The sequence below is a fragment of the Lissotriton vulgaris genome, chromosome 3_1, assembly GCF_964263255.1.
Source record: "Lissotriton vulgaris chromosome 3_1, aLisVul1.2, whole genome shotgun sequence".
Classification (NCBI taxonomy): Eukaryota; Metazoa; Chordata; class Amphibia; order Caudata; family Salamandridae; genus Lissotriton; species Lissotriton vulgaris.
In genome coordinates, this window is record NC_141689.1 from 31,062,002 (window position 1) to 31,085,824 (window position 23,823).

General features: G+C 45.7%; 1 protein-coding gene across 2 annotated transcripts in view; it reads left to right on the plus strand.

Moving 5' to 3' along the window:
• CREB3 (cAMP responsive element binding protein 3) overlaps window positions 1-23,508 on the plus strand; it is a 42,146-nt gene extending 18,638 nt beyond the window's left edge. For both annotated transcript variants that reach the window (XM_086960010.1, XM_086960009.1), the window contains exons 4-10: window positions 2,018-2,109; window positions 3,599-3,691; window positions 4,053-4,159; window positions 14,007-14,075; window positions 18,796-18,880; window positions 18,985-19,069; window positions 20,270-23,508. In XM_086960010.1, the coding sequence (XP_086816136.1) occupies window positions 2,018-2,109; window positions 3,599-3,691; window positions 4,053-4,159; window positions 14,007-14,075; window positions 18,796-18,880; window positions 18,985-19,069; window positions 20,270-20,664 (926 nt within the window). In that variant the 3' untranslated portion in view covers window positions 20,665-23,508. The remainder of the gene's footprint in view (window positions 1-2,017; window positions 2,110-3,598; window positions 3,692-4,052; window positions 4,160-14,006; window positions 14,076-18,795; window positions 18,881-18,984; window positions 19,070-20,269) is intronic.
• The last annotated feature ends 315 nt before the right edge of the window (window positions 23,509-23,823 follow it).

The window sequence follows — 23,823 nt, forward strand, 5'->3', positions numbered from 1 at the left end:
GTGAATGGGACTATCGTAGGCGAGTAAGAGGGCATTGAGCGGGCTGGTAGAGTGTGCCTGGGAGTCCGTGAATGGGAGTATCGTAGGCGAGTAAGAGGGCATTGGGCGGGCTGGTAGAGTGTGGCTTGTATTCCGTGAATGGGAGACTCGTAGGCGAGTAAGAGGGCATTGGGCGGGCTGGTAGAGTGTGCCTGGGAGTCCGTGAATGGGACTATCGTAGGCGAGTAAGAGGGCATTGAGCGGGCTGGTAGAGTGTGCCTGGGAGTCCGTGAATGGGAGTATCGTAGGCGAGTAACAGGGCATTGGGCGGGCTGGTAGAGTGTGCCTGGGAGTCCGTGAATGGGAGTATCGTAGGCGAGTAAGAGGGCATTGGGCGGGCTGGTAGAGTGTGCCTGGGAGTCCGTGAATGGGAGTCTCGTAGGCGAGTAAGAGGGCATTGGGCGGGCTGGTAGAGTGTGCCTGGGAGTACGTGAATGGGAGTATCGTAGGCGAGTAAGAGGGCATTGGGCGGGCTGGTAGAGTATGCCTGGGAGTCCGTGAATGGGAGTATCGTAGGCGAGTTAGAGGGCATTCGGCGGGCTGGTAGAGTGTGCCTGGGAGTCCGTGAATGGGAGTATCGTAGGCGAGTAAGAGGGCATTGGGTTGGCTGGTAGAGTGTGCCTGGGAGTCCGTGAATGGGAGTATCGTAGGCGAGTAACAGGGCATTGGGCGGGCTGGTAGAGTGTGGCTGGGAGTCCGTGAATGGGAGTCTCGTAGGCGAGTAAGAGGGCATTCGGCGGGCTGGTAGAGTGTGCCTGGGAGTCCGTGAATGGGAGTATCGTAGGCGAGTAAGAGGGCATTGGGCGGGCTGGTAGAGTGTGGCTTGTAGTCCGTGAATGGGAGTCTCGTAGGCGAGTAAGAGGGCATTGGGCGGGCTGGTAGAGTGTGCCTGGGAGTCCGTGAATGGGAGTATCGTAGGCGAGTAAGAGGGCATTCGGCGGGCTGGTAGAGTGTGCCTGGGAGTCTGTGAATGGGAGTATCGTAGGCGAGTAAGAGGGCATTGGGCGGGCTGGTAGAGTGTGGCTTGTAGTCCGTGAATGGGAGTCTCGTAGGCGAGTAAGAGGGCATTGGGCGGGCTGGTAGAGTGTGCCTGGGAGTCCGTGAATGGGAGTATCGTAGGCGAGTAACAGGGCATTGGGCGGGCTGGTAGAGTGTGCCTGGGAGTCCGTGAATGGGAGTATCGTAGGCGAGTAAGAGGGCATTGGGCGGGCTGGTAGAGTGTGCCTGGGAGTCCGTGAATGGGAGTATCGTAGGCGAGTAAGAGGGCATTGGGCGGGCTGGTAGAGTGTGCCTGGGAGTCCGTGAATGGGAGTATCGTAGGCGAGTAAGAGGGCATTGGGCGGGCTGGTAGAGTGTGCCTGGGAGTCCGGAATGGGAGTATCGTAGGCGAGTAACAGGGCATTGGGCGGGCTGGTAGAGTGTGCCTGGGAGTCTGTGAATGGGAGTATCGTAGGCGAGTAAGAGGGCATTGGGCGGGCTGGTAGAGTGTGCCTGGGAGTCCGTGAATGGACTTCTGTACTGTTATTGAATAAGACTGTACGTAGGGAAGGATACGCCAGTGAAGGAATATAGTAGTACAAGCTTGTACAGGGACAAATAATGTTGGTGATGTTGAGCGGAATGCTATATTTTGATTAAATAAAAGTGTATCATGGAGAGAGTTAGTGATGTGATGCTTTCAGTGGCTTGAGTGGATAGCTGTGCTATGCTTGGATAGTGGAACCAGCTGGCAGGGATATTATGCCATTTAGTCGTTCGGTTTTAGGTTGCTTGTGCAGTGATGCTATAGTTTGGTATTTGCACTAGGTTTGATTTTATATTATGATTGGTAGTCGGATGTGACAGTAAGAGCTGGTGGGAGATTTCTGTTCATTGGATCTTTTAGTTCAGTTCTTCCACTGTTGTTAAGTATGTGCATGATGTAGAATTGTACGTATGTAGGAGTCACTCATATTTTCTGTCTTGTTTCCTTTCCCAGAACCCTGGGTACCTGACATGTCAGAAGAGATGGACTCCAGTTCTCCCATTACAGTTTGCTCAGATGACTACACTTCCCAGTATCCCAATCAGGTATGCACACCTGCTTGAAATGTCACTAAATGGACAGCTTAGTCCGACATGTTCACAATCTGCTTCCTCAACTGAAGCTTCTGAAAAAAACTGCTTCTAAACCAGGTGACCTGAAATGGACTTCAAGTGTGAGTTTTTTCGCTTTCCATGCTCCCCATTTGCCTTTTATCTCTTTCCTGTCACTCTTCTCTGATACTATATAATTCATATTTCCTGGACAATTGCCTCCAGCTCATCTTTTGCAAACATGAGCTCGGGTGGTTTTCACCTTTACCTCTTTTCACATGGGCTAAGACAGGACATGTGGAACGGATTACTTTTCTCAAACTTTGTCCACACCATGCATGTATGTGATTCATATTCCAATCAACGTGTGGAACGCGAGGAGCGGGCTGTCTAAGGAGTGTATCCCCTGATGCAGATATAACTACAAAATCAAAAAGAGCAATCAATATGAGAATATCATATTGCATCCTATACAGCTTCTGGGAGTCCCTCTGAGAAGGTGCGAGTATGTCTAGGCAAAGCCTCAATCTTCAGAGGAACATTTAACGCTGTGGTTGGATCTCAACACTACCGCAAGAAGGCAATCACTTCTCCACTCAAGAGATCCTACTCATCTGGGAGTCCATCTGCGCCCCTAAAACTGTGATACAGTTGCAGACAACCCAGTGATGAAGCGTGCCACCTAGATTTAGAAACTCCCACCTTCTCAAAGACGCCAGAAAGAATACGGTCTGCTATTCTCATGTCCTGATTGTTTGTTTTGGATTTTGGGGAATTCAAGCTATGAACCTGGACGGCAGCCCAGTGCCTGGAAACACGAAAACCCATTCTTAGAAAATGAGCTGCTGCGATTATTTATCATCTTATTAAATAGTAGCATAGAATTTTTGATAATTGAAGTATCTTAAAATTCAAACTTCACACACAAATGTTCTTGGCCACCCTTTCAGGCCTATTGACGGAAACTAGTACAAAAGATATTAACCTTGCGGTACATATATTCCAGGAGCTACAGTAAAATGTTAGACCTCCTATTTTTCTCTGAACATTTCAAACCTAAAACATCATTTTGAAATGTGAAAGATCATTTTAAAATTGCGTGCATGGTTGTGAGAAACAAAATATTTTAAACAACTTGCAGAGACTGGATACTTTTTGAAATGTAATGTTAACATTGAGCTGACTGTTATTTGCTTGTTGTGTATTTCAGTGTCCTACTCTTAACACCTCTTTGCATTCTAAACTCTACTACCTTTTGTGAATCACATGCTTGGAGGGAGGAACAAGGCCATCTAGTTGCAGTGCTTTAATGTGTTGGGCCCAAGAGACTGGTGGTAAATGACCTTACCTACAAAGGACGGTGCCATGAAAACAATGTCTGCCCGACAAACCCCAGAACACATCCACACCAGTCCCCCATTTGCTCGGCCAAGCAGCGTCTTTGAAAGTACTCATGTAGGCTGTCATTGATTCTCTTTCATAGGCCGAGTTCCCTGAGCTGATCCTTACAGAAGAGGAGAAACGGCTTTTGGGGAAGGAGGGAGTCACTTTACCCACACACCTCCCCCTGACAAAGGTGAGAATGGCAGATAAAGAGTCAGTGGTCTGGGTGGCGCTTGTTTCTTCTTTTTTATAATTGTCTGTTGTCATAAAAGGTTTGCTTTTTACACCATTGAAAGTGAATGGTCGAAATTGAGCCCAGGGTTAATAATTAGAATTGGTTCCATTTTAAATGGATTGTGTATAAATTCACTTTTATACATCAAACTAGTTGACTCCACCATGTCTGTATTCACCTTGTGACTGACAAATTGTTGAATGGCTGCAGTTTGGAGATGTTGATAAACGTCAGTGGGACGTTGCCATATCAAATGCCTCGAAAACCTCTCCATTTGACTCTCTCTTGTACTTTGTAACACACGGGTGTTTACTTTCAGTCCGAAGAACGCGTCCTAAAGAGAGTCAGAAGGAAAATCCGGAACAAGCAGTCAGCCCAAGAGAGTCGGCGCAAGAAGAAAGACTATGTGGGTGGACTGGAGAACAGGTACTGGGTGTGAGATATGTTTGTACATCTTTTTTAACCTTACCCTCAATTTTCTGTGTAATTAGGTTTGCAGACTCCAAGTTGACTAGGATAGCAATGAATGTTCTGTTTTGGGCAAGACATAATTTCACACTAATGCGTTGTAAAATGCACTTATAACAACTTAGGGCCGTATTTAGAGTTTGGTGGACGATATTTTCCTTCACAAACCTGGCTCACGTCTCGTCCTCTGAATTACAAGTGCGTTATAGCTTATAGTAAATGTAATATTATACGACGAACTAGATAGCTGACACCTTTTTATAGAGTAACCCGTCTGCCAAACTTTAAATGAACAAAAAACAAGATTGGGGAGTGAAGAGGTAGTGTCCAGCGTGGACACTGGAGGTGGATAATTCCTCCTCTAGAAATTTGAACAAAACACAGGGATCCACCTTGAAGGAGGTTCAAAAGAGTGTGTTACCTATCTTAGTAGGGCAAACACAGTGTTTGCCTAAATACCCCTCGCACACCAAAAGGGCCCATGGTGTCCAGCTTCATCATAGGGGTCTTTCCGCCCCGCTACGGGACTGGGTGTGCTTCAACCTGCGACTACGCGGGAGCACTGATCTTACAGTACTATGTGTGATAAGATCCCTATGATGAAGCAGGACACCAAGGACCCTTTTGGTGTGTGAGGGGTACTTAAGCAAACACTGTGGGTGCCCTACCAAGATAGGTGACGCACTCTTTTGAACCTCCTTCAAGGTGGATCCCTGTGTTTTGTTCAAACTTAAATTGTAGCCAGCAAACTTTTATACTCCGAGAACTGGTTCCTACACACAATAGTGTAAGTTTGACATATATAATCCAACACAACAGGAAGCAAAATGGTCCTATTAAAATATCTATGTCTCCCTGTTCATCCACCACTCTGCTTCTCTCTATGTCCATCAGTACCTTACTCTCCCTCCCTGGAGTTGTTGATTGTCACCTTTGGATTTTAGGCTGTTAGTTTTTATGATTTGTCATCATGTGAGGACTGAATCAGTTTCAGAAAAGAAAATGTGTGGTGCTTAGAAGATCCATTGGAATACTAGTTGTTTGTATTGTAAATGCATCTCCTGCTCTTACCTCAGTTCATGGCTGTGAAACAGCTACTCTGTGCCTAGGGTCTGGTCTCTTATGACTTCCCCCCTACCCCCCCCCACCCACACCCCACCCACACACACACACACACACAAACCAGGCCATTACATTCCATACACGTCATTTCGTATGTTTACTTGTGAAGTACAATCTGGTCATTTCAGTAGTCTCCTTCACAGTCCATAATTAAGTATGAAACGCACATGAACAGCACTTTCTTCAACCTCCTGCACCATCCTTTCATGCTCATCCTTCTGTACAAGGCTGTGAAAAGGCCGGTCACACATCCATATTTCTAAATATCACAAAGGAAACTATGGGGTTGATGGTTCATGATTAATCCAGCCCTAAAGGGAATAGTGTTTATTGTAGCGGCTTATTTAATGTTCCTTTCTTCAGTTGGTTTTTTATAGAATTGTTTTCTCCTGTTATCTTTGGGCTCTTCGTGAAATAAATGTTTTAAACACAAGCTTTATTACTAGTGTCTTATTGTAAACAAACTGCCTAATGTATGTCATATTCCAAAGTTATGCAGATATGGAGACGCACGGGCTATTTGTCCCCAGGGTTACACAGAGTCTGCTTTTACAGATGGTGAAAGGGCCAAGTCTAATTTGACTCATAACAATGGCTGCTGCAGTTGATCCATTCTTTCTGTGTTTTTAGTAATGTACTGACTGGTGGTTGTGTGTTGGAAAAGGATTGCATTGGTTGCTGTCGTTCAGGTGTAGCTCTGCCTTCATGGTGAGGTGCCGGCACCTGCACATTGACGAAGCAGGTGCTGCCAGGGCCAAGGCTATCTCCTGCATCTTGGTCCCCTCCCCATGCAGCCTAACAGTATATGCTGCTGTACTAGAGCAGTACAACAACCTGTTAGCAGACTGCGCTGCACAATTTGTATCCTGGCACCAAGCTCTGTAATAATGTGCAAGGTAAGAACACAGCAACAACTCTTCTGTGGTTGTACAAGCAATGATTGTGAGACTGTCCTGTGCTGCAGATCCTCCTTTGTTTGTTCTACCCCTCCCTATTTGCAACACACATTGCCTTCAATCATATCTAGAGTCATGGATTGTTGCTTATAGCAAATGTGTTCCACCCATTTACTTCCCCTGGATTTTTGCAATCGACAACTATATTTTTTGACTTTTACTGTGAGTTAGTGCCACTACCTTAGTCTCCCCCTGTAAATTCACGGTAACCAGAGTACTAACTGCCAGTGTCCAACTGAGGCTGCTTCTGCTCAGCTAAAATGCAAGGCACTGGACGGGTTATAGGTGAACATGTGAGAAAACACGTGTGTGGGCTTCACATGTGAGACTACTGTTTTAAGCGGCCTAGTACCTGTGCACAGAAGGCACTCTTCAAAGATTGGTACCAAACCAGGAGCAGGCATTATAACCTCGGCGACTCTTCAAAGATTGGTACTGACCAGGAGCAAGCATATTAACCTCAGTGACTCTTCAAAGATTGGTACTGACCAGGAACAGGCATTATAACCTCGGCGACTCTTCAAAGATTGGTAATGACCAGGAGCAAGCATATTAACCTCAGCGACTCTTCAAAGATTGGTACTGACCAGGAGTAGACCTTATTACCTCAGCGACTCTTCAAAGATTGGTACTGACCAGGAGTAGGCATTATAACCTCTGTGACTCTTCAAAGATTGGTACTGACCAGGAGTAGGCATTATAACCTCTGTGACTCTTCAAAGATTTGTACTGACCAGGAGCAGGCATATTAACCTCAGCGACTCTTCAAAGATTGGAACTGACCAGGAGTAGGCATTATAACCTCTGTGACTCTTCAAAGATTTGTACTGACCAGGAGTAGGCATGATAACCTCAGCGACTCTTCAAAGATCGGTACTGACCAGGAGTAGACCTTATAACCTCAGCGACTCTTCAAAGATTGGTACTGACCAGGAACAGGCATTATAACCTCAGCGACTCTTCAGAGATTGGTACTGACCAGGAGTAGGCATTATAACCTCTGTGACTCTTCAAAGATTGGTACTGACCAGGAGCAGGCATTATAACCTCAGCGACTCTTCAAAGATTGGTACTGACCAGGAACAGGCATTATAACCTCAGCGACTCTTCAAAGATTGGTACTGACCAGGAGTAGACCTTATAACCTCAGCGACTCTTCAAAGATTGGTACTGACCAGGAACAGGCATTATAACCTCAGCGACTCTTCAAAGATTGGTACTGACCAGGAACAGGTATTATAACCTCAGCGACTCTTCAAAGATTGGTACTGACCAGGAGCAGGCATTATAACCTCAGCGACTCTTCAGAGATTGGTACTGACCAGGCGTAGGCATTATAACCTCAGCGACTCTTCAAAAATTGGTTCTGACCTGGAGCAGGCATAATAACCTTAGCGACTCTTCAAAGTTTTGTACTGACCAGGAGCAGGCATTATAACCTCAGCGACTCTTCAAAGATTGGTACTGACCAGGAGTAGGCATTATAACCTCAGCGACTCTTCAAAGATTGGTACTGACCAGGAACAGGCATTATAACCTCAGCGACTCTTCAAAGATTGGTACTGACCAGGAGTAGACCTTATAACCTCAGCGACTCTTCAAAGATTGGTACTGACCAGGAGTAGACCTTATAACCTCAGCGACTCTTCAAAGATTGGTACTGACCAGGAGTAGGCATGATAACCTCAGCGACTCTTCAAAGATTGGTACTGACCAGGAGTAGACCTTATAACCTCAGCGACTCTTCAAAGATTGGTACTGACCAGGAGTAGGCATGATAACCTCAGCGACTCTTCAAAGATTGGTACTGACCAGGAGTAGACCTTATAACCTCAGCGACTCTTCAAAGATTGGTACTGACCAGGAATAGACCTTATAACCTCAGCGACTCTTCAAAGATTGGTACTGACCAGGAGTAGGCATGATAACCTCAGTGACTCTTCAAAGATTGGTACTGACCAGGAGTAGACCTTATAACCTCAGCGACTCTTCAAAGATTGGTACTGACCAGGAGTAGACCTTATAACCTCAGCGACTCTTCAAAGATTGGTACTGACCAGGAGTAGACCTTATAACCTCAGCGACTCTTCAAAGATTGGTACTGACCAGGAGTAGGCATGATAACCTCAGCGACTCTTCAAAGATTGGTACTGACCAGGAGTAGACCTTATAACCTCAGCGACTCTTCAAAGATTGGTACTGACCAGGAGTAGGCATGATAACCTCAGCGACTCTTCAAAGATTGGTACTGACCAGGAGTAGACCTTATAACCTCAGCGACTCTTCAAAGATTGGTACTGACCAGGAACAGGCATTATAACCTCAGCGACTCTTCAGAGATTGGTACTGACCAGGAGTAGGCATTATAACCTCTGTGACTCTTCAAAGATTGGTACTGACCAGGAGCAGGCATTATAACCTCAGCGACTCTTCAAAGATTGGTACTGACCAGGAACAGGCATTATAACCTCAGCGACTCTTCAGAGATTGGTACTGACCAGGAGTAGGCATTATAACCTCTGTGACTCTTCAAAGATTGGTACTGACCAGGAGCAGGCATTATAACCTCAGCGACTCTTCAAAGATTGGTACTGACCAGGAACAGGCATTATAACCTCAGCGACTCTTCAAAGATTGGTACTGACCAGGAGTAGACCTTATAACCTCAGCGACTCTTCAAAGATTGGTACTGACCAGGAACAGGCATTATAACCTCAGCGACTCTTCAAAGATTGGTACTGACCAGGAACAGGTATTATAACCTCAGCGACTCTTCAAAGATTGGTACTGACCAGGAGCAGGCATTATAACCTCAGCGACTCTTCAGAGATTGGTACTGACCAGGCGTAGGCATTATAACCTCAGCGACTCTTCAAAAATTGGTTCTGACCTGGAGCAGGCATAATAACCTTAGCGACTCTTCAAAGTTTTGTACTGACCAGGAGCAGGCATTATAACCTCAGCGACTCTTCAAAGATTGGTACTGACCAGGAGTAGGCATTATAACCTCAGCGACTCTTCAAAGATTGGTACTGACCAGGAACAGGCATTATAACCTCAGCGACTCTTCAAAGATTGGTACTGACCAGGAGTAGACCTTATAACCTCAGCGACTCTTCAAAGATTGGTACTGACCAGGAGTAGACCTTATAACCTCAGCGACTCTTCAAAGATTGGTACTGACCAGGAGTAGGCATGATAACCTCAGCGACTCTTCAAAGATTGGTACTGACCAGGAGTAGACCTTATAACCTCAGCGACTCTTCAAAGATTGGTACTGACCAGGAGTAGGCATGATAACCTCAGCGACTCTTCAAAGATTGGTACTGACCAGGAGTAGACCTTATAACCTCAGCGACTCTTCAAAGATTGGTACTGACCAGGAATAGACCTTATAACCTCAGCGACTCTTCAAAGATTGGTACTGACCAGGAGTAGGCATGATAACCTCAGTGACTCTTCAAAGATTGGTACTGACCAGGAGTAGACCTTATAACCTCAGCGACTCTCCAAAGATTGGTACTGACCAGGAGTAGACCTTATAACCTCAGCGACTCTTCAAAGATTGGTACTGACCAGGAGTAGACCTTATAACCTCAGCGACTCTTCAAAGATTGGTACTGACCAGGAGTAGGCATGATAACCTCAGCGACTCTTCAAAGATTGGTACTGACCAGGAGTAGACCTTATAACCTCAGCGACTCTTCAAAGATTGGTACTGACCAGGAGTAGGCATGATAACCTCAGCGACTCTTCAAAGATTGGTACTGACCAGGAGTAGACCTTATAACCTCAGCGACTCTTCAAAGATTGGTACTGACCAGGAGTAGGCATGATAACCTCAGCGACTCTTCAAAGATTGGTACTGACCAGGAGTAGGCATTATAACCTCAGCGACTCTTCAAAGATTGGTACTGACCAGGAGTAGGCATGATAACCTCAGCGACTCTTCAAAGATTGGTGCTGACCAGGAGTAGACCTTATAACCTCAGCGACTCTTCAAAGATTGGTACTGACCAGGAGTAGGCATGATAACCTCAGCGACTCTTCAAAGATTGGTACTGACCAGGAGTAGGCATTATAACCTCAGCGACTCTTCAAAGATTGGTACTGACCAGGAGTAGGCATGATAACCTCAGCGACTCTTCAAAGATTGGTACTGACCAGGAGTAGACCTTATAACCTCAGCGACTCTTCAAAGATTGGAACTGACCAGGAGTAGGCATGATAACCTCAGCGACTCTTCAAAGATTGGTATTGACCAGGAGTAGGCATTATAACCTCAGCGACTCTTCAAAGATTGGTATTGACCAGGAGTAGGCCTTATAACCTCAGTGCTACAGTGCACAGAAAGTGATTGATGTAATGCTTAAATTAATCACAGCCACTGGTAATTTCTCTGGGTGCCTCCCAATCCATTGTTATTTTGCACACCAGGCTACCTCAGTTTGGATCTAGCCATATGCAAATCAGTCTTGACCCTGCTCCAATGAGATGCAGCCCGAACGATTGCCAGTGGCTGAAATTAATTCAAGCATTCTATCCCTCATCTTGTTGTTTTTGCATTATAGCCACAGTGGGCCTTTTTGGTCCGTGGTGCTTACTGAAGGCCGGTCGTGTTTACACTGTTAGACTTTGTAAGCACAATTTCCACTAAAGTGCAGTTTGGCTCAATTTAGACGTACAAGGTTCAGCGAGATACCAATATAGGGGTAAACATTCACCTCGAGTGTAGATTTATAGTCCCTAACAAATCTACACTCCCCATCACACTTTAAGAATTGTCACGCTTCCCTGGCTCTGCTCATTACCAGATTCCAAGCCGCTCCCCCCCCCCCCCCTCCTCCCTTTTTAATGGGTAAAGTTAATCATTTTGCTTTCCAGCAGGAGGGTCCAAGGCCTCTCCGTACAATAAAGCAATTACAAGTGCTTGACCAAGTTCCTAGGAAAGGAAAGGGTGAGGAGGAAATCTGCATCTGTTAATTAGATTGTCACCGGCCAGGTCCACAGAATAAGAGGATGGCCTGGCTCCTGGAGCCGACACGGGAGGGGCTTGCATTTGAAGTTTTGGTGCGAAGGCATCAGGCAACTGGTGTCAGCTAGGGTTGGAGATGAGGCTCTCAAAGAAGTTGTTTCCACAAAAACCTTGAAGTCATTATACTGGATTGTCCCAGAATGCTGTGGAGTGATGTCACCCTGATGCCCTTTGGCTCCTGCTGACCCTCAGGGCGAGGATAGGTCCCTCCAGGGTCAATGGTGTTCGCCCCATTATGCCCCCTGAGGAACAATTGAGCGTTATAGACCTCCTGGTGGCTCTGGATGGTTCCCTGGGACCTTCTGTGTGCTGGTCTTTGACTCTGCTGCTCAAACAGTTGCCCTACAAGATGGCCAGGCGACCATGGGCCCAGGGGAGTGTGGCGGGGAGGGTGGTCTGCTTACTGGCTGTGGAGGAAAAGCTATAGAGGCCTCCATCCCCACAAAAGCAGACCATACCCTCAAGAGTGCAGGCAGATGACAGGTCTGGTGCAGGGAGCCAGAAAATCAAGACCCCAAGCAAATCATCCTTTTATAGGCCAGGAGGCGTGGTGCCTTGCAGTAACATATTCAGATATCTCTTGGTGGGCCCGGGCTTTGAGGGTGGCACACCTTTAATTAAATAATGTCTCCTGGGAGATGGCATGCATGGGGCCCCTCCCCAAGATTGCTCTTGGCACTGGGATACCATCCCAATGGGCCTGGCTTGAGAATGATGTCTCGGCGGAACCCCGAAGCCCGGGACAGATGGGCATGTCCTGGAATACCCAGTCACTCTTACGGGTCCTGCTCCCGGGGAGGCCAGAGCCCTTGATGTGATGGCGGAGCGTCTCCTCTTCTTTCCTGAGTCTGGGGACGCAGACCCCGCCTGTACTCCACATGGGTGGGAGAGAAGACACAGCAACTGCAGCCCGCCCCGGTGCTGCACACTGGCCGGGGTCCTACAGCCTATAATGGAAGTCAGAGCTGGAAGTGCTCCAGGTGGGACCGGGGCACCCAGAAATAAAAATGAAAAGATGGTGCAAGGCCATGTACTTATAGGGTGCCTCCCTGCCCTGTGGCGGAAAGCCGCTCTTGAGTTATTTATGGGCTGGCATGGAGCTCCTCATAATCCTTCCCAAGGGGATTCAATCTGAAACATCTGCTCTTTGTGGTGCCCCACGGAAGGACACCCCCAAAGCCTCTTAAAACCTGCATAGAGGCTACAGGAGGTGCGGCCTCCCCCAGGTTGTTTTGCAATACTTTATTCCCCAAGGGTAATGGATAACCGTGCAAAGTTTAAGAGTGCAACCAATTATTTTGACTGTTGGTGAATTATAACACATGGCTGTTTTTACTCCTCAGGTCATCCCCTGACAAAGCCAGTAAGCCAGCCTCTTCTATAATGACACACACTTCTGTTGTGATGTTTCATGTTTGTTGGAGGAGGAGTGGTAGTGTTGGAATAATAGGGTTAAGGACGCACTAAGAGTGCAACTTGATATGACGGTGTCACCAGAGGTGTTTTAATTTACCTGGTTGTTAATACTTGCAATTTAATAAGTAGTATTCAGTAGTGTCTGTAATAAAGGTATTTTCATTTTGAAAAGAAAAAGCATTGGTTGGACAATTTATTAAGTGTTGCTATTGCATTCCAATGAGTTGGGTCACGTGAGTAGGCTTTCAACAGCTCTGTTTTGCTACCCTGAGAGAATCAAGTACTTTAGAGGAGCACTTGGTTCCCAGTAAAAAGATAATTGCGGACTCATTACTTGTTATGTCCACACATCCTTCGCAACAAATGACCCAGTTGCTTACAGTGGATGACAATAATCGCCCGTTATGACAAAGAGCATTTTTTGCTCTGCCACCATCACCTGCCTTTATCAATAGAGCCCTCTTCCCACAAATGCACATAACTGCTGCTGTTCTGCTCCTCTTCTGCTCTTCTCTGCCCCTGTCTCTGATGGCTTTTTTCTCTGCACTGAGTCAAAAAGTGGAGAGCATGCACCATTGTCTGCACCAGGAGAAATCCTGTTTCGGTCGAAGGTCTGCACAGACCCCCGCAAAGTGTACTTGGCCATACCATAGTGTCCCTGTTTCGTGGCCTTAGAGGATGGAGGAATGCAGGTAACCCACATATCCACCACTTCACAAATAGTGTTCTTGCTCCTGTGACCAGTGCACTCTGTCCTCTTGTGGCCCCTTCCAGGAGGGAGACGCCTCCTCTGTAAAAGGGGCTTGAGATAAATAAACTATCCTGCGACTCTGAAATACTTGCACACACAGAATTTTCCCCACCACTATTTAAACTGTTCTACTTTATTTCCCTTCTCATTACTCTTGCAAACCCACTTGAATGGTAGGGATTAGGGTGTTATTGCTTAACAAGTTACATTAACACAGAACGTTGCTACAGACTGTATTGTTTACCCTAATAATTGTAATCACATTTACATAAGTCATTGGTTTTTAAGTGACATTTGTGTTTAAAAGTCTTCCAGCCTGTGACGTCACCAGTAGGTGTCCGCTACAGAGCTACCATTGTGTACCCATGTCAGTCTGATGGCTGCTTTCCTCTGTTGAGCCTTTCTTGGCTGCCTCTCAACCCAACACCAAATCAAGGGTCTTCATTGTGTTTGTGATGTCGCATTTACAAACTCGACTCAAGTAAACTATAACTTTTCTCTCCTCTTTTTCTTTGCTGCCTGTAGGGTTGCGGCCTGCACAGTGCAGAACCAGGAGCTGCAGAAGAAGGTGCAGCAGCTGCAGAAGCAGAACATGTAAGTCTGACTCCTCGCTCGCCCTGGTCTTGTAAGGTGTTGCTTCTGCTGATTTCATTCCATGCTTTGACTGGAGGCGCCCTTTATCTTTGCAACCTTCATCACCATATGACTACTGTATGTGTATCTTCAGATAGCAGTGTGCGTCATGCATTCGCTCCCATACAGCCTTTCTGTCTCTTTGGTGATATTGATGTGCATCCAACAGTAACCTTCCGTTGCACTGTGTCTTTACTGGTATAGACGTGCATCCGTCAGTAACCTTCGGCTGCAGTCGCACTGTGTCTTTACTGGCATAGACGTGCATCCGTCAGTAACCTTCCGCTGCAGTCGCACTGTGTCTTTACTGGCATAGACGTGCATCCATCAGTAACCTTCCGCTGCAGCTGCACTGTGTCTTTACTGGCATAGACGTGCATCCGTCAGTAACCTTCCGCTGCAGTCGTACTGTGTCTTTACTGGCATAGACGTGCATCCATCAGTAACCTTCCGCTGCAGCTGCACTGTGTCTTTACTGGCATAGACGTGCATCCGTCAGTAACCTTCCGCTGCAGTCGTACTGTGTCTTTACTGGCATAGACGTGCATCCATCAGTAACCTTCCGCTGCAGCTGCACTGTGTCTTTACTGGCATAGACGTGCATCCGTCAGTAACCTTCCGCTGCAGTTGTACTGTGTCTTTACTGGCATAGACGTGCATTCATCAGTAACCTTCCGCTGCAGCTGCACTGTGTCTTTACTGGCATAGACGTTCATCCGTCAGTAACCTTCTGCTGCCGCAGCACTGTGTCTTTACTGGCATAGATGTTCATCCGTCAGTAACCTTCCGCTGCAGTCACACTGTGTCTTCACTGGCATAGACGTGCATCCATCAGTAATCTTCCGCTGCAGTCGTTCTGTGTCTTCTTGAGTGTAGTTCATGAGGTTAAGATAAGTTTTAGCTATCAGGCCGAGGCGCTACTCTAGGCATAAACTAGAAGAGTGCGAACAATGCACTCTTGATAGTGAAGCTATTCTCCTCTACATCAGTAGGGGCTTTGGGAAGCACGCCTGTCACAAGTCTGCGCTTTCTTTCAGTTTAAAGGGGTATTTAGAAGGCGGCGTTATCAGTGCATCTGCCAAATAGTGTCCGATACCCGGTCCATTCTTTTTGTGGTTTCCCCATACTGACTTTGAAGTGGCATATTGGCAGATTTTCTGCGGGTGAAACCTCACCCGGCTCCCATTCTCAGAGTCCCCTTTGTGGGTAATAAGGCATCTGCAAATCTGCTGACTTCATGGCATTGGAAGACTCACGCTTTTTAAGGTTGAACTTAAAAGGGGCAAACCATGATTTATTTTCCTACCTGTCCCTTTTTATCATACCTGTAACTCAAAGGCATGGTGGAGTTTGACCAGAAAATGTCTCCAACACGTTGGCATAAAACTGCCATCTGTTAGAATGATATGGGTAACCATGTATTCCTGGGAACCTGTATATTTTCTAATCAAGAAACACCTGTTGTTCCCTTGAAGAAATATTTAAGCCTATACTTACCTGGATCCATAAAACGATCTACACATTTATATATAAATACAGATCTATTTTATGCGTTGCATATTCATCTTTCATTTATGTATAAACATGTATGGTGTAAATGCTCCAAATAAAATGGTGCAGGACTGGTAATCGGTGACAGTAGTGACTGATAATGCTCTGGTGCTATTTAAAAGACAGACGTAACGCTGTGGATTGGTACGTATCTAAAATGTTGAAAAGAAGACTCCAATTTTGAGTGTAATTTTATAATGAAAGTCAATCTAAATGTAAATGCATTGACGTTTCATCCGCTATCAGTGTTTCCAAATGGTCATTATCAGTACAACTATAGTAACTACACGAAACACAAAGTATTCAGGAAAAACTATTCCACTCAGTTCCTCCAATGTTAGAACACCAATATGAATCCACTGTCACGTCCAATGGTGCTACTCAAAAGATGGATGTAATTATGTGGATTGGAAAGTATTTACAATATTGACAAAAGACTCGTATTTTGAGTACAATTTTGCAGTATTACAATGAATGCCAATCTACAGGTAAATGCGTGGACGTTTCAACCCCATTGGTGTTTCCAAAGTGTCATCATCAGGACTAATATGGTCAGGAAAATCTAGTTCATTCAGGCCCCCCAATGTCAGGACCCAAATATATATCCCTTGCAGGTAAAACAGATGCATCCACTATGTATACAACTATAGACACCAATGTGGATCTGTGTACTGCGCCTACCATAATTAGTGCAGGGTTGGAGGCTGCCAGCACACAGCCTAGGTGCTTGTGATGTATTAATAGTGTGCTGCCGGCATAGCATTACACTGTCATAGCTGGTGGGAAAAGAGGTGTTAATCTAAAAATTGCAACGAAAGTGAAAAATTGAGGTAAGCACACCACTAAAAAGGCAGAATCTTTCTGATAAATTTTAAGGTCGGGCACAACAAAATGGTAGTTCTGAATTGTTAAGGAAAACAATGGACATGGAAAAGATATTCAAATGAATGTACAACTCTCTTCCAATATTAATATATTCCATATCTGAAGATATCACAAAAAAGAAAATAATAACAAAGATTCTAGTGATAATACTTTAAGTTTGTCTGTGCATTTCTTTACAGAACTCGGACCATTATGCTTCGTTATTTTAAGAAATGGAAAGAATAAATCTACAACATTGATGCAAATCACCACATATGTCAGTATGTGTTATACATTTCAAGGATGCTTACCCGTCATAGAAAACTCGCAATTAAAAAATGAGATGGGAATGAGTCCCTGTAATGAGCACGTTAGCCTAAAAGAACATGGCCTGCTGTCAATCCTCTGTGCTGTTCAGTCCATGTGATATGGAATCGAGGATGTCAATCTATTTCAGTTCTTTTCTTGAAATCGCAGTTGTCTTGTCACGACCTCCCTTGCAAGAACACCTGTTCCGTGATCTGCCAAGGATGTCCTCAGCTGTGTGTTTGAAGCGTTGAGAATGTTCAACTGCAGGTGCAGAACATTTAATGCGGCTCCTGTGTTGGGGCATGCAGATTTCCGTCTTATGAGTTGTTTGATATATATATATATTATCACCCCTAAACACCCCCCAGAGGCTACAGTGCTCCTACCCGCCTCTTTCCTACTTTTTTCGCCTTTTTTTCCTCTTACTCGCTTCAACGGAATCACAAAATGGCTGCCAGCACTTCCTAGTTGCAACTACTCGCAGCGCTCATAACCATTACACAGCAAGCTTGTGCTCGTAACACCTCAGCCAATCGGATGGCAGAATTCCGAAATATCGATATGTGTAAATTTCGTCCAAAACTACTGAACGGATTTACACCAAATAAACAAAAACGTGCTTTCTAGACCGAGACCCTTCTCCCTGCCAAATTTGGGGTAATTCCGTTCACCCTTTTGACCTGTAGCCTTGTCTAAAGTTTTCTATGAAAATCAGCATGGAAAAAACACGTTTTGGGGCCCCCTATTTTCTCAGGCCTCCCCTGACAAATCACCCCAAAACTTTCAACATAGGAGCTGATATGAACAAGAATTAGTTTGGAAAATGTCATGAAGATTCATCAAACGACACCAAAGTTATAAGCATAACAAAAAATGCTCTTCCTATGGAAACTTGGTACTAACTAGAACTACCTACTGGCGACACCAGTAGGATATATATATATATATATATATATATATATATATATATATATATATATATATATATATATATATATATATATATATATATATATATATATATATATATATATATATATATATATATATATATATATATATATATCTCGTTGTAAGGGCAGCATATAACATAACATCTTTAGAATTATCGTGTGTAAATCCTTTCAGGTCAAATTTAACATTGCCATGAATAAAGACCTTATATGCAATAGATACAAGCTAGGAAATGCCCCATTGGCAGTGCCCCACCACCAGCGGCAAACCCCACTGTGAATGTAAAGTGGAGAGGGTCAGTCTCAGTAAATGCGCTCTGACTATTGAACCCTTTATGTCGGGGCCTCTTTTGAATGGAAATAGCAGTCTCTCTGTATTGGATTGGACAGCAGGGCTTTTAATTAGATACCAGTGCCTCTAAATAATCTTTCTGGGTTCATTGCTTGCCATGCTAAAAGTGTTAACACAGATCAAGCAGTCTGTATCTCCCTCTCATGTATGGTTTTCTCTGGGATTATACTAAGCTCTCTTTCAGGCTTGTTTTACTAGTCTTTTGGGATAACCCCTTTTTAGTATTTTTGTGAAAAGTATGTCTGTTTTCCCTGAACATATCCTCCCTTTGGGTAGTTCCTGTGTATCTTCAGGATTTGTACCCAAAGTGCTGCTAGTCTTTGGGGCTCTTTGGCTGATGACTGTGTATTCCAATAGAGAGTTTCTTTCCGTAGGGTTTCTGTAAATTGATGTGTATATTTTTGCTGCTTTGCCTTTACCCATGTGTTCCTTTGGGGTAAAATTACCTTTTGCCCTCCAGATAGTATTGGCGCTCCACATTGCCACACACTTATTGTTTGTCAGATGTGCCCTCGATGTGGCGGGCTTGACACTTTGATGATTGCAGTGCCATGGGGAGCACACTGCTTAATTAGAATGCGCAGTCTCTCTACTGTAGTGTGTGATGAGCAGGCTGTGCTACCAATGGCTGACGTCTCTTCTTTGCCTTTAGATCTCTGCTGCAGCAGCTTCGAAATCTCCAGGCTCTTTTAAGGCAAACTTCCACAAAGACCACCACCTCTAGCACCTGTGTCATGGTGAGTTTTCTTCCTGCTCTTGGCAAAGAGACCACTGCCCCCTTCTTTCATCTGTTGCACAGGGTGATGTTGCTGTCCTAATGCCTGTGTTTCTGTCTCTGCAGATGTTGCTGCTCTCCTTCTGTCTCATACTGTTTCCAAGTTTTTACCCTTTTGGTGCAAGGGGACGCAATCAGGAGCTCAGAGGAGGTAAGTGGTGGACTTGTTGAGAGAACATCTATGTGCCAGAGAGAAGGTAAGAAGAGCTGCCAGATGGGAGCAGATGAACAAATAGATGCAGGCAGTGAAATATTTGAGTATATGCAATCCTACCTGTCCTGATCACCTGTATGGGGTACTTAGTAAGGCACAAGCAGACACTTGAGAAAGCAAGAGACCTGTCCTGTACCCCCTGAAAGATAAGACAGGGAAGATATTTGTAGTCAGAAAAGGTAACATGAGTCATCTGGGAAACCGCCTTCTAGTGAGCTTGTCCTCAATGTCACGATCAGTAGTACTTGGACAGTCTCGGAAGGACAGGCCAGGGTAATTATCAGGTGGCCCACATGAGTCAAAGACATCCACTGCAGTAGTTCAGGTGCTTATAAACTTATTAACAGTCTTCAGAAAGTAATCCTTAATGGTTGTAAGAAATGTCTTAATGGTGTAAAAATAAGCCCTGAAGAAGCTACGGGTGACTGTGGAAGCCAGCGAAACATGCCTAATGGAAACAGTGTGTGGTTTACCTCAGTAGATTCCTTGTCTAGCACCAATGCAGTAAATTAATCAAAGGGGCACCGGTGTTCCTGTTACATTATAATGATGGTGGTCGCTGCATCAGTGACTGGCGCGGTGATCAGACTGTCCCAGCACATTATACAGTAATGGCCAAGAAAAGACAGCCAGGGAAAGGTCTATGCCCTGGCGGACAATCCTCAGTTAGCACAGTACTAGTGACCTCTGCACCGCAACTGGGGGTGCATTTGCTTTTTAGGGGCCCTCTGAGTGCTCATGGCTTGTAACTTGGTGAAACAAAGCTGAGCTCTGAAAGGAATCTGCGGCGTTGCTTAAGGCGCGCTGAGGTAGCAGCAGAGGGGGCATCCTGGAGCATCTTCAGGGCCCAGAAAGCCCTCCTAGCCCTCGGCCTTGGCGGTGGGCAACAGATGCAGATGGGTTCTTGGGTGGGAATGTTGCAGTGGAAGGTAATATCACTGCAGAGCACAAAAGGTAGCCGACCTAAGGGTACCCCATCAGTGGAGGTGGTGACTCAGGACTGTATGGACAGAGCCTCTCACACCAAAGGCTTCCACGAGACCTTGTAATCGCCACAGCAGCAGGTGTGGGAGCTGCAGCAGGGTCTGGTGGTCCTTTACCAAGGTTGACTTTCTCCTTGTTTCTGTTTCCTTTTAGTTCTTTCTCGCCAAATCCGTGAGTTCCGGTCCGAAGTCAGCAGCCCACAGGACCCGCTGCTCAGTGTTCTGAGTGAAGGGGAAATGTACTCCGAAAAAGAAGCAATGGAGCTCACCGTGGAAGTCTCAAGCGCAGGGTTATCCAGCATTGTGAATGACACGCCAGGGATGGAGGACGTAGGGAAAGCGGAGTCCGGCTCATCTGTCAACAGTAACTCCTCATCCGACGGCTCTGCGGGCCCCAAAGCTGACCAAGCACCAGCCAGCCCGGGGCAGGAGGCTGGAGGTGGGGTGCAGGACTCTCACACGCTTCCTGTTGTAAACAGGAAGAAGCAAGAGTGGCCGGAAGTGACGACTCGTGTGGTGATCCAGCCGCGACACTCGGATGAAATGTGACCTGCAGGACTTGACTCTGGGTCCTGGAACTATGTAAGAACCCCAGAATCGGGGTCTGTTTGTAAATATGTGAATGTTTTCCCTTTCCTGTATATCCCAAGTGGGGCATTATTTAGGAAGGGCTGTGACCTAGCGCAGCTTTGGCCCAGTGATGGGTCCCTTTTCCTCGTTTGTCTGGGACAGAGTGGATTCCGCTGCCCTGGCCGGTCTGTTAGTACTGCTTTTCCCGCGGTGAGTACAGCATTGATTACATTTCTTTGCCAAAAAGGGTCCTAGCTTCTGGGTCTACCTAATCCGAAGGAAGAAGCCTCGCTTCGAGTTGAGCTCTTGCTGCTAACCTGTGTGTCTGACCTGCAGATAGACTTAAATGTGGTTGCGGGTGACCTGACTCCATCCTTTCACCTTTCTGAAGTGGATACAGTGAGTACCATGAAACTGGGTGATTGTAACACCGTTAACACAGGCACTAGAAATGGATTTCAATAGTTTATTGTGATTCGAATGTCACTAAAGGCCTTGCTGCTGGCAGACGCTGCATGGAAGACCTACATCCGTCCCCGTGAAAGGTTCAAGTGAGGATGGGAGTGGGATAGAGTGGCCGCTGTCTACTGTACAGATGCCACCAACTCCAACAGCATTCTCTGGTGGCAGGGGGAGCTTTCAGGTGTTTCAGTGTGGCTGTCGATCCACATACTTGTCTGTCTTTCATGGCATCGTACCCGTCTCAGTATCGCCCCTCACATTCGCGCTGTGTGCACTTGAGTGCACATGCAAAGAGATCTTGCTTGTCTCTGTGTAGGTCATAAGTGCACCCCATGAGCCAGACCCTATAGACCCCACCTCTTCTTGTGCCACTTCTTAATGCACCAGTGATGGACACAAATGTTGTGTAAATGTTCTTCCTGTTGGCCAAGACGGATAACCTTCAGTGGTGCTGGATATCATTGAAGTGCATGATGATTCTGCTGACGGGTAGTTTACATTTGTTATAAGTGGGTCTTTGTCTCTCCAATAAGTTGTTTAAACTTTTTTTAAACGGTTCTTTGTCTTTGAATACTGTATGCAATGTTACCCTGTGCTTGGCCGTCTAGAACTGGTGTTTAACTACACGTTTTCTCCTGGAGACATCTGATTTTGAAGGACACTACATAATTGCTGTATATGAGGTATAGAGGATATTTTACCTGCCTCGCCTGGGGAACTGATGCCACCTATCACTTTGGGGTTTTTAGTATGTCCCTTTCAAACAGTATCACATGTATGTCGCAGGTCCCATTGTGAACACCCTTTGAACGAGCTTTTATGTCTGTGTGTCTGTGTGTCTGTGAACATATATATTCAAGACCATCTCTCAGAACTGTTCTAATTGAATTGTTTCTGTGAAGCACAGACCCTTTTCATAGAAAGGCAGCAGTGTTCTTGCAGTTTGTACTTTCTGTTAGTCCTCGTTCCCAGCTGTCTTTTTTGCTGCTGCTTCTTCCTCAGTGGGGTGGTGTATTATCGCTGGCTCCTTCTCACCTGTCTGGAGATCACTAACTTGATGTCCATGGTGCCTGTGGAGGACGCCTCATCGCCGTGTCCGTCTCCACGAAGAGGGTTACAGGCGTCCCAGATGCAACAGCGCCTTCCCACGTGTCTTCAGGAATTGTTTCATTTTACTGACTCCCATATCGTCGGCGTTCTTTGGTCGAATCATTCAGTGATTCGCCCAAATTTTAACCCTGATGTCCTCGAGCCTTTAGTACTACGCAGAGTCTGTTTCCCTTACAGAGGAATAGCCAGTTCCGGTGGTTGCTTAAGATAAACTAACAGTGGTAATAGAGCTTTCTGAACACCAACACCCTAGGATTGTCCACTTGTGTCTTGCTTTGAAACAAAACGTATCCGTTCAGCTGCCGAACCTAAAAGCACAAGCCCAAAAGTGGAGCACAGTTTAGTGATTTTATTTTTGTTTTTTTGTGGTATTTCCCAGAAGGGGACTGTGATATTTTTATAGCACCGGATAGCCAGTTGATCTCAGCTGGAGCTATCCCAGGGTGCCCTGGCACATCCGTCAGCTTTGTTGCCGTTTTACACAGCCTCAGGATGTGTTCCTGTTTCAAGATCCTAGAAGGGCCTTCAGCAGGGCAGCTGCTTGACTGTGAATAATTTTATTCTCATCCACAAGTTTATGTAGCGGGATCTCATGATTATGAGTAGTGATCAACAACTGATTACAGTTTGCATTCAAACGATTCCTCTGTGGTCGGAAGCGAATGCCATAGCTGCGTGTCGTTGAGGAGGTGGGTTGTCTGATCTGTAAATACCACCGTCATTGGCTGTGTCTCTTTGCCTCTGCCGCAGTGGGACTTTGCCTATGTATATTTGAAGTGTCTGGCTGAGCTCTGGAACGTATCCTTTTGCCTGTCCGTGCACTGCAGTTTTTCTTGTTTATGCGCTTTGAAATAGTTTTATATTTTTATTCTACAAGAGAGGTTTATGAGAAGGCAGGCTGGAGTGGAAATCACATTGATTTAGCGCTTGATTGCTGCCCTCTGCCAGGCACTGCTGCTGGTGTAAGTCTATTGTTTATTTGTGTTTATGGCGCTGTCCTCCTGCAGGTAGCTGCTTTCTGTTCCTGCTGCAGTAATGATGATGGGAGGGAGTGGGCCAGCCCTCCCACCGCCCTGCTCATGCAGCCGCCGCCTGTGAATCATAGGCCTTCTTTGCCTTTCCATGTGGAGAGGGAGGCTGAGGAGATGCAGCTGTTCCTTCAGTTGAATTAAGCATGTGTTGAAGGAAGGCTCGGATGATTTTACTGGAGGGATAAAAAGTCATTTTATTATAATTAAATATGGAACCAGTTTTGTTTGTCATCCTTGTGTGTCATTGCCTCTACATTGTGAAATCAGTATGTGTCTTGTTAAAAAAAACAGCTTCTTCCTCCTTTGAGGGCCCTGTGGAGTGTCCTGGACCTGGGCTGTGCTCCATTCACTGTGATAGTCCTTTGTAGTTTCATCATCTTTTTAATCATCATAAAACGTCTTGAAATTGGATCATTTTGCTAACTGCATCAGAACGAAGCAGTGGAGGGGAAGGGGTTGGGAGAACATTTGTGGTATTCACGAATGACACCCAAGGAGAAGAAAAAGTGCTTTATTCTTACAACTGTCCCCAGCA